The sequence below is a fragment of the Tenebrio molitor genome, chromosome 2 (assembly GCF_963966145.1).
Source record: "Tenebrio molitor chromosome 2, icTenMoli1.1, whole genome shotgun sequence".
Taxonomy (NCBI): domain Eukaryota; kingdom Metazoa; phylum Arthropoda; class Insecta; order Coleoptera; family Tenebrionidae; genus Tenebrio; species Tenebrio molitor.
The window spans coordinates 12,879,075-12,889,725 of record NC_091047.1 but is presented as its reverse complement, the minus strand read 5'-3'; the positions used below and the strand labels follow the sequence as shown (position 1 = coordinate 12,889,725).

At 33.1% G+C, this 10,651-nt stretch overlaps 1 protein-coding gene across 1 annotated transcript; it reads right to left on the bottom strand.

Annotated features, from left to right (window-relative positions):
* Nucleotides 1–891: 891 nt before the first annotated feature.
* LOC138122568 (golgin subfamily A member 6-like protein 22) lies at nucleotides 892–5,192 on the bottom strand. The gene is made up of 2 exons (XM_069036781.1): nucleotides 4,685–5,192; nucleotides 892–1,100 (listed from the first exon to the last, which is right to left on the bottom strand). Exons 1-2 carry the CDS (start codon nucleotides 5,190–5,192, stop codon nucleotides 892–894), a joined length of 717 nt encoding a protein of 238 aa, XP_068892882.1.
* Nucleotides 5,193–10,651: the final 5,459 nt, after the last annotated feature.

The following is a 10,651-nucleotide window of genomic DNA, read 5'->3' as shown; positions in this document are numbered from 1 at the left end:
TATTATATTTGAAGATAGTTAAAATTACTGCTGCTTGGTGGAAGCGAATTTCTGCGTCCCTAAAGTGGCAATGCGAAATTTAAAGCGCTTTTCCCTTGAAGAAAAATGTTTTGTTAATTACCGAGGTAGAAAAAAATAAAAAGAAGAAAAAGGATATTGCTGTAAAATTTGGTATTCCTTTTAACACTTGTCTATCATTTTGAAAAACAAGGATACATTAAAAAAATCAAAGACTATGATGTTAGCAGTAAACGCAACCGGTGTGTATGATGAAGCTATGATTAAATGGATAACCACGGCACGTGATAAAAATTTACCCGTTTCGGTAACTATAGTAAATTAAAGAAATGGCCAAAGAATTATCAGAGGTTTTGGGGCATGAAGTTTTTTCATCCAGTGTAGGATCATTCATCTATTGAGAAGCTGAGCACATTTGTAGAGTCCAGAAATAATGTCCCTGATCACATTTATAAGACTTTAAATTTTGTGGAAGTTTTTGTATTCAAGGAGAAGGGGTCTCATAAAATAAAAAAAAATGTTTACTGGCTCAAGGAGGTAACTGACTCGTCTTCGACTCGTCAGTTATATCCTCCATTCGCCAGTAAAAACCATTTTACCTGGCTTGTAATGTAAAATACTATTACCGAACTTTGAAATTATCAAATACACGTTTCTCTTGTATTTTTTTGTGTATTTTCTGTAATTCGAAGTTTTCTGCTTAGAACTAACTTTGACAATCTCTCTCAAGTTTGTCTTTTACTTTATCCTTTTTCATTGCCTTTCATTCGCTAACTCTTCACTTGTCCTTCTCATGTCCATTTCCATAATTTGGGTCGTGATCCATTCACTAATTATTTTCTCGAATATTTCTTTTTTTGTTCCATGTCCATCTTAATCGTTAATTATTAGCTTTTGGAAGCCCATTTTTACTCTATTTCCAGCTGTTAACTCTTCCTTGACCTTTTTTCTTATGTTCTCCTGTATCTCCTTTTCCCATTTGCTTATGTCATCATTCATAAACACTTTCGGATTCTCCAGTGTACTTAGCCTTTTCCTGTTCTTCATTATTTCCTCTTTATCTGTTACGTTGTTCAGTTTCACTAGGAATACTTTTGTGCTCAGCTTTCTAGCTCCTTTTACTTTTATTTCTAACTGCTTAGCCCCATTATTTTAATTTTTTATTATTTAATTTTTGCAGTTTTATTTGATGCATATAAGCTTATAATGTGTTGTTGCTTTCCGTTTTTAGATTTGACATTTTGAAATTGACATTGGAAATACGATTGTTTAAATTATTTCTTTCTGGAGACAACAGATGAGGAGGAAACGTCCGGCGTATCTCATATCTTGATAAAATATTGTTCAAAATAGAATTCGTTCTTCTCTCTGGAGATCTGTTTCAGTTCTGCTAAATTTATTTTAGCCAAAGCTACTTTTTTGCGCAACAGCATGAAATACTCCAAAGTCATTCGGTTTCCACCAAAACAGTCTTACCATTACTGCATGTGCAGATATTTAATTTTTTCCAATCTGTTTTATTGGTGTATTCACCTTATTTTAAGGACTAATGTCCTATTTTACATCCACACTATATGCGATTTTTTTTTACCTAAAATGATTTCGTCCTTGTCACAAATGAAGGCGATACAATTTTATAACAAATTTGTCATGATTTTAAAAACTACATTTTTGTATTTAAAAAAATAAAGAAGTACGGATGTTGTTTATTTATAAAGAATTGTTTTTAGTGCCCAGTTTCCTTAAAATTTAATCATTCCTGTTATTTATCTGGACTCACTTCAGTTACATGTGTAAACAAATGTATAGTTGGTATTTTTTAAAACTGAAACATTTACTTTTTTAGCATGACTAGACTGGCGAAGAAAAAGTGTTATTTGGATGAAGCATGGGCCTCCGCCGGATTTATAGGCAATCGATACTTTTTCTCTTAGCTGATGAAGGCAGTAACTCGATTTGCATTTATTTGACTCAACTTTTTGTCATTACTTAGGGCAAGATAACAAAATAAGTTGTTCAAAGACAAGAATCAGTGAATGTAAATTTCTTGTTATCGGCAGTCTTTGCCATCTTCTTGTTGCTCAAGTTCCCATTCAAATGTGGAAGTAAGCTTATCAGCTTTGTTTGTAGGAGACTTTTTCAAAGGTTGCAATGACTTAATAGAATTTAAAAAGCGTTTATTAAAACGTATATTTGCAAACCTAATCATCCCTATATGCCCTTCGTCGTCGCGGCATCGGCTTTTCAGCTTTCAATCAAATCGATCTCACCGAATAATTAATCTTATTCATTTCTCTTTTGAGCAATTTTCCGATATCTACAAGGATTCGCTCTCAACGGCAATGTTTCCATCAATCACGCCTGTTAATTACTATACCATTACGCATATTAAAAAGCGGCTGTTAAATTGAAACGAGCCAGACGGATTCGATTATTTATTTGGTCCCCTCAAGATCGGTCCCTTCGAACAATAAATTCAATTAGTCGAAATTATCAAGTGAAAAGCCATCAGGATTTATTTTAAGAGGACGCTTTTATTCCCGACACAAAACAGGCGCGAATGCGGTTTAACACAAATCCCTCCGGACCAGCCTTAGTTATTTTATTTGTTTACTATTATTTCAAACTAGGGAAAGCTTCTTTGAACGAATTCCAATTAGTACAAATTTCTTGTCGGCGTTGTTACCAATCCTCTTGCCGCTTTTACTGAAAATTAGTATTGACAAGTTTCTTAACCACCGGAACAAGCAGATTAACCCAGTTGTCCGGTTGTTCTGGTAATATAATTACCTCCAATGTTCCATTGTTTCAACCTCGTTAAAAAGCAATTAAATGACAAAAAGGGCAATCATTCAGCACGTTCAGTTCCTGAACTCCGTCCGTCATCATTGAGTGATCGGTCGCCAATAAAAAATTAAAACGTTTCGATTTCTCAAGCATTACTTCGAATGGTGCGGCTCCATTATTAATCTGGAACCGGTTGGAAACGAAGACATCAGCACTTCTGTTTGACGTTAGCTTCACGTGTGAATGATTGATGAATCTCGTCAACATGAACCTATCTTTGAGTTTCTGAATTCATTCCTTGCATATCGTGTCTGTGTTCGGATGGAGACGTGCGATTCTAGCATGATTTAATGTGAATCAACCATAATAAATCACTTTGCGAGGTGAATACATGGACGCCGTATAGATGGAGTGCACGATCATATGCCGACTTCAATGTAAAGCTAAAACACTTTTATGATAAATCTGAAAACTTTTCCGCCAATAGAATATTTCCAAATGTAGGTGGAACATTTTTCTTCAAGATTCAGAAGCAATATCGCTGAGTAGGTTGTCTCTGTACTAAAATGAGATGGGTGTTCATGGGGATATATTATCTTTCATGACTGTGAACAATACTCTGCACTATTCATTTCCGACAACAAACTTTAAAAATTCGTGCAAAGTGGTAGTTAACAATAATAAATTGTGTACCGGTGCGTGACACACTCGTAAAGGCCGATGCTTCCAAGTCTTTCAATTTTTCTTCCTGCTGAGAATGTTGAAAAAATTAATGCGTGACTGCAGCGGTGCTTTTAATAAGTACGTCTTTAAAATTGTGACTCCGTAAAGCTAAAATACAATATTTACCGCTACTACACTTAACTTACCGTTTAATCCTCCGCAAAACATTTTAAAGCAGAATTTGTGTTATCCTACGTATTTGTGGTACACAACAGAATATACAATACAAGCTATTAGATTTAACATTTACTGCGTTTGATTATGTTTGTTAGCGAAAGTAGAGTTGTGATAAAAATTCAAAATAATACCACGTACCTACAGTCTGATTTTGAAAGTTGTGCAGATATTTTAATCTGAGGTAGTACGTGTTAAAAGATGGCAAAGTAACCCAACTTGGCTTATACAAATGTTAATGGTTTACAAGAGAATCAAAGGAATCAGTTTGTTTGGGAACCGCTGAAAAATTTCAAATGTGGTGGGCAGTTTTGATGAGTATACGATCTTCTCTGTTTTCTTTCATTGCGTCTTCGACATGTCTTCTTGTTGTCTTTATCTCTTTATTGTATATTTTCTTTCCATGCATCTTTCTTCTTCTCCCTTTTCATGTCGCTTTTCTTTAATCCCCAATTTGACCCCTACTATTATTCCCCCGTTAGCTCTTCCCTTTTTATTTTCTCTTTTTGCCCCTTAATCTTCCCATTTATACTCTTTCGGTAGCGACTTTCCCCTTTGTGCTTCTTTTCTGATTTCCGTTTTCTTTATCCGTCTACCTTCTTATTCACCTTCTCTTTATACCTTTTCTCGTCGGTTCGTCTTCTCTTCTTTTCGCCTTCTTCTAAAAATTTTCATTCAGATTCTCCTCTGTCTCATCCCATTTAAACCATTCCCCGTTTATCTGTATCTTCCTGTATCCTATTTTCACGCTTTTTCCTTTATCTCTCTCTTCTCTAGCCACCTCTCTTAATTTCTTTTGTATTTTCCTTTCTTCGTTTGTCAAATCGTCATCCTCTCACCTGTTCTTTCCTTCAACTTACTCTTATTTAGCATAATGTTCTTCTTTTGCTCCCAACTTTATATTTTTGCCAGCATCATCTTATCTTTATTTATTTTAAATCCTTCCTTTACGTTCACTTTCATCCCTATCTCCCTTTCTAACCATTTTTCCACCTCCCTCTCTCTATATTTCCTCTTATTCCCCCTATTCCGTTTATTATAATATTATTCTTCCCCTCCTTCTTTTGTCTTTGTTCCATCCTTTCCTCTATCATCCTCATCCTTTTCATCCAATCTGCCTCCTCCGCCTGGTATTTTTCTTCTCTTCCTCTCATTTCCTCTCTCATTGCCACTAATTCTTTCTTTAGCTCACCTTTCCCCTCTCTCACTGCCGCTAATTCCTTTCTTAGTACTTTGTTCTCCTCTTCTATTCCCGCCGTATCCTCTCTTATTTGTCTAATCATGGTTTTCATTGCATTATCCATTTCCTTGCTTTTATTTCCTTCTTCGTTTCTAGTTGAGGAGCTTCTCGTTCTGGAACTCTTTCTGAATGGGTTCATGCCTTCTTCAGACGTCCTACCCTCTTGTCTTCTCTCTTGTTGCTTTCTTTCCTTATGTTCGGCGAATTTGGCATGCCCTCTCTTTCTTGCTCGCTGCCTTCTGCTTATCATCTCTCACTCGTTCGTCGCTATTTGCTAGACACGTCCGCGTTCGCTAAACTACAATGCGATCTTCTCGTTGGCGGCCAAGATCGTGCTTATTCATTTTGAAACGCGAAGATGCTGCACAACGTTTATAAAGGTTCGTGCATTGGGAAGTATCGTTTGAGGAAACCTTTCACCGTAGATTTGCTGTGCTAGTTCTGAATGTCCACGGACTTCGCCATACATCAAAACCATATCAATTTTCTCCAGGTGGTGAAAGCCATCTATGATTTAAATTGAGGTTAATATTGATTTTCTTGTCAAAGTGACTTAATTTTGAATTAAATCACAGCAATAAAAGTCTATGATTTTTTAAAACTTTATTTATAAAAGCGGTGGAAAACCATGTTTTAATTTTAAAGCTAGAGTTTATATTTGCCCAAATTATTTAACACTCCCTCTTCATCATCTCTCCTTCATAAGTTTCCTCTAAGATTTTGCACTTTTAAACTAATATCTAACGAAGACACAATCCTGTTCGTTGACCTATATCTTTTTTATTTGTAAATCTCAGAAACTTTATTGAAAACTAAATTAGAGATAAAAATAGAACAATTTGTTCGCATTATACGAACTATAGAAAACTTATTATGTAGTAACAAAATTTTATTCTACAGTAGTGGTAAAGAATATGTACAGACTGTGAGATTGTAGATGTTCACTCATGCACGAAAACCTCCAACTTAATCAGATGGAGCAGACTCAGCGTGCACTTACTTGTTACTAATATATCTGAAAAACGGTGCAATGATCGATAATGTGGATTCCTAATGTCAGAGCACTGATTTCTTTAACAGAGACAAGAAATTGCATACAGATTGGAAAAGTAATTTTTCTGTCAGACCTAGAACCTGACAAGTCACGAAAAAGCCAATTTATGCATATCATTCAAAAGATGCGTCAAGAATTTTGTCAGAAATAACTTCTTCATGTTAATATTGTAATAACGTTTCCGTAAAGAAACGAACTACAAAAATAAACATTAGTAAAACTTTGATCGATTTTACTCAAATCAGATATACGAGTATGCTGCAGAATGATGAAAGCTTACTTGAATGAATAATAGTTTTGAGTAAAAATGTATGATTTATTTTTAACACTTGTAAATACTGGGATTAGTAAATTGAGTTTAAATGAATGATTTGTAGTTAATTATTATCAGCAAAATAGTCCAAAGAAAATAATTAAAACATCTCGAAAGGATGACCATTTTATTCCTTATGAAGTATGCATTTAAAATTTTTAATTTTAATATTTTTAATATAAAATGAGGAAAAAACGATAAGGTCAAATTAAAATGAATTTCGTAATAAAGTACGGTTAGTGACAATAAAAAGTGTGGGCTTTTATTTCATTTGAAATTTAAATTACTTTAAGATTTTATGGGGAAGTATTTCCGAGATTGACCGTTTCAAAGTTCAAAAGAGAAATTAATTTTCTTTGTTATTCGAACCTGAAAATTTGCCACTGCAGCTGCTGGTTAAGTCTGATTGTTTCCGATAAAGTTTTCATTGTTACTGATTGGAATTATTAAAATAAAACTGGTGCAATTATTGTATTAATTTTACAGTTTTTATTACTCATAAATATTCCTCAATACCTGTTACATTTGCCAATGCAGAAATTAGGTGTATGAAAGGCAAATAACTGAACACCACTGTGTGCTATTACGCCTAAAGGACATTTTCTTTTAAATATAAAACAGATTTAGGAATCGTGAATATTCCGCGTAAGTGAAGTATAAACAAGTATTATGTTTTCTTATTTGTACCAATAGTACAATGTGGATTAAATTCTGTCCTAGACTTTATTTTCTTTGATAATAATTTTGATTCAGTTTTGATCAATGTAACGAATATTTGTGATGTAAAAGTTAAAAAAAATCCTCAAAAATTTGTTGGAAATTAGCAGCTTTGTCATATTTAATTCACTTTGGTCGAATGTCTAGCAAATAATATTTGAAATCTTTATTTTTCTGGTGTTTTGGTGTTGTTGGTTTGGCAGTTAAAGCGTTCCAAGTTGCATTTTAGTTGTCCACCTTTGGGAAATAAAAAAAAAGACATGGGGACATCCCATCCTACAGCGTAGCATAAATTCAGTTTGGCAAAAGTCTCAAGGGTGAAACCCAAACATAAAATGATAATACTCACTAATATGGTTTCTAGTCGATATTTTGTAGCAAATTTGCTTTCTGGGGAGTTTGTGTTACTTTTTATTTATGTAACCGTAGAAATAAATAATTCTCTAGGAGCAATTTGTGTAATGAGATTGCTTGATACGATTAGGATAATTGGTTTAGCGTTAAAAGGGTGTGAAAATGAAATTTAAAGGTGATAAAAGTTTCAGAGATCGCTTTGTGTCACAAATAATCCGATATAAGGGTGATATGTATTTTAGACCGAACACTCAATAAGACCACCAGAGATTCACATGATATTCGGCTGTTTTTCGATGTTAAATTGGGGAGAGACCTTTTCTCCAACAGGAGCAGTCGGAATATTCAAGTAAGTGTAATAAAAAAAAATCACAAAGCCATGAAGTTCTGTTATGAAAAGGTGGGTGGTTATATAGCGTGGAGTTCGCTTAAAGTTATTTCTTTTTAAGGGTATATAAAATGTATAAATATAAACATGAGTTTGAACTAAGATAACAAAATTTCTGGAAAGGTAGGTACTTCTAAATTAGACCCTCCGGGGTCGCCTCAAAATTTAATAAAGGTTCGTCTCAACCACTCCTGACAAATTTCATTTCTTTTAGATACCAATCTTCTAAGATAAAACGATAATAAAATAAAGTTCGATGTAAACTTTTATAAAAAGAAATTAATGAACCTTTCAATATTTATGGATCATCTTTTAATGAAGCGTCCTCTCTGATTATTCATTGAAACAAAACGAGCTTACAACAGGTTTTTAGTCTGATTGGACCCGAGACGGAATTAGTAATGAAGTTCCAATGAGGACGGAGACATTCTCTTAACTGTAATTATTTGTACTAACAAACGAAGCATTTAATGTCAGTCAGTAGTACTAGTGTTCACTTGGTTATTGATCAAAGCAAAGTTCGCAGTTCAACCATCGCATTCATTATGCTTTGCTACCGAGACGATGTTTACGCGTCAGCTCTAGATTCGCACAATGGCATGGAAGTTAATTATTACTCAACTTGAGTCTGCATTTTCATACCGACTCAGCTCTTCATATTCCACCCTTAAGCTGTTTATGACACAAGTTACATTACTTCTTTTGTGTTTCCCTACGAAATCCTCTGCCTCGTTATGAATGATGACATGTTTGCTCTTAAAAGCATAATGACTGATCAAAAGAACCATTACTGGGATTATTTTTTGATTCATGCCAAACATTTAATAACGAACGCTTTGTCGAAGTATTAATTTCTACGTTGATGTTAAAACCCAATCAAATATTTTAGAACGTGATTAAAGGCAACCTATCCACTTAACGTACTATCTAGGTAATAATTAATGTGTTCGATTTAATGTTGACCATTTTGTGGCAAACAGCCGAGGTGATGTGTGCCACTCAGTGGTTAAGGGTTAATAAAATTTTGCAATAACGAATGCAATACAAATTTTAGGTCTATATACATATTTACATGTATATGATGTATGTTTGTCTGCAGAGTAAAAACACAAATAACGCCCGTGATCTATAATTAGTGGTGCGTTCACAATCGACTCTTCAATGCCAAGTTTGAACATACATTTAAATGAACACCCGATATTAGGCAAATTAAATGTCAAAGAGAAGGAAAAACAATCGTTAATATGGATTGAAAAGGCAATTTGTTGAACTAGAAAAAAAGTAATTTAAGAAATTCAAGATCTAATTTTCGCTACCATTTTATCAATAAAAACTGTAGTGTTTCTTTTATTTAAAATATTATATTTTTAATAACATTAATTTATACATCTTTATTATCAAAATTAGAGCCCGAGGCGCGCCGAGGGTTGTAAGGCGCGAAGGCTATAAGGGACTTCTCCACCGTGGTTTATATACTATTTTTTTCACTACTAGATACGTTAAAACCCTTTCTGATAATAATTATTACTCAAATTATTTTGTCGGATGCGACGGGTCGGAGTTGTCATTTCTTGACAGTTGGTATGAAAATCGTCTACGTTAACCAATGAAATAGACGACAATCTTTCGTTGCTAGGTGATGGTTGTTCCATTATTCACCACTGGTTAATAATGAAAAATTCACTGGGCCAACGTAGAAAAACGAAACTTCTCAGTGTTCTATGACAACCGATAACGCTAGACTTTATTACTAGTAGTGAAAAAAATATTTTATTTATTTATTTATTTATTTATTTATTTATTTATTTATTTATTTATTTATTTATTTATTTATTTATTTATTTATTTAGAAATATTTATATGCATAAGAATACCGTTTAACTCTTTAAGATTATGAATTTAAATATGTATGTTTATTTCCCTTGCCATTCAACGTGGAAACGCTGCAAGCATTCGGGGCACTTTTCCAGATTCCGCATTATTATCGGAAATTTTTGCATTGTAAATTAAAAATTTTATGTAATTATGTTATCAATAGTTTCTATTTATAAAATAAATGAAATGTATTAATTTAAAATTAAATAAAATTCTCGTAAAAATAATTTGTTTTCTATAAAAGACTATAGTGGAGTAACGATAGACAAAAATACGGCGTTATTTCGGAACCGGTAGCAAGAGGTCCGATTGTAATATGTAATTTATTTTTTTTTATGTCATGAATACAAAATACTAAAACCTTTATAGGTTAAAAATTGACGCTCATAGTGGGAAATACACTCACCGGCACAAAAAGCGACTCATTATGATTTCCTTAATAAATGAAATTATATCTGTGCTTATTTTTTTTTTATAATAGTTAAATTGGGATATTTTCAAAGATCGGGAGTGCTATGATCACCATGGCAACCGAATTGTTTTGTTTAAATAAATTATTGAAAAGTTTGCGCTACTTCCATGTTGTGTTTTTGTCGGTTGTTTTACGTGTTAAAATTTTTAATTTGACAATACGAGATACTAATTCAAAATACTGTCAAATTTTGACAATTTTTTATAACATATCTACAATTTTTTTCTAAAAAGTAACTTTTATAATTTTTCATTAAAATCTTATTTCCTGTGTTTAATGTTTTGTTTGTCGGAAATTCTTTGGCAAAGAATAACTTAAATAGCACCTACCAATACAACATGATACCAAAAAAAAATTCTAAGACAATGAATTACTTAAAATTCAAAGTGAGTAGAACTCTTCAAACGATCATTGTGACGGGTATTGGTAAAAAATATACAAGAGATGCTGAAAGTAAAAATGTATTAAGAGTGTATTATAAAAATTAAATATTTTCCCCAGTTTCATCTAAAATTGTTGATGGTGGGCAACTACAG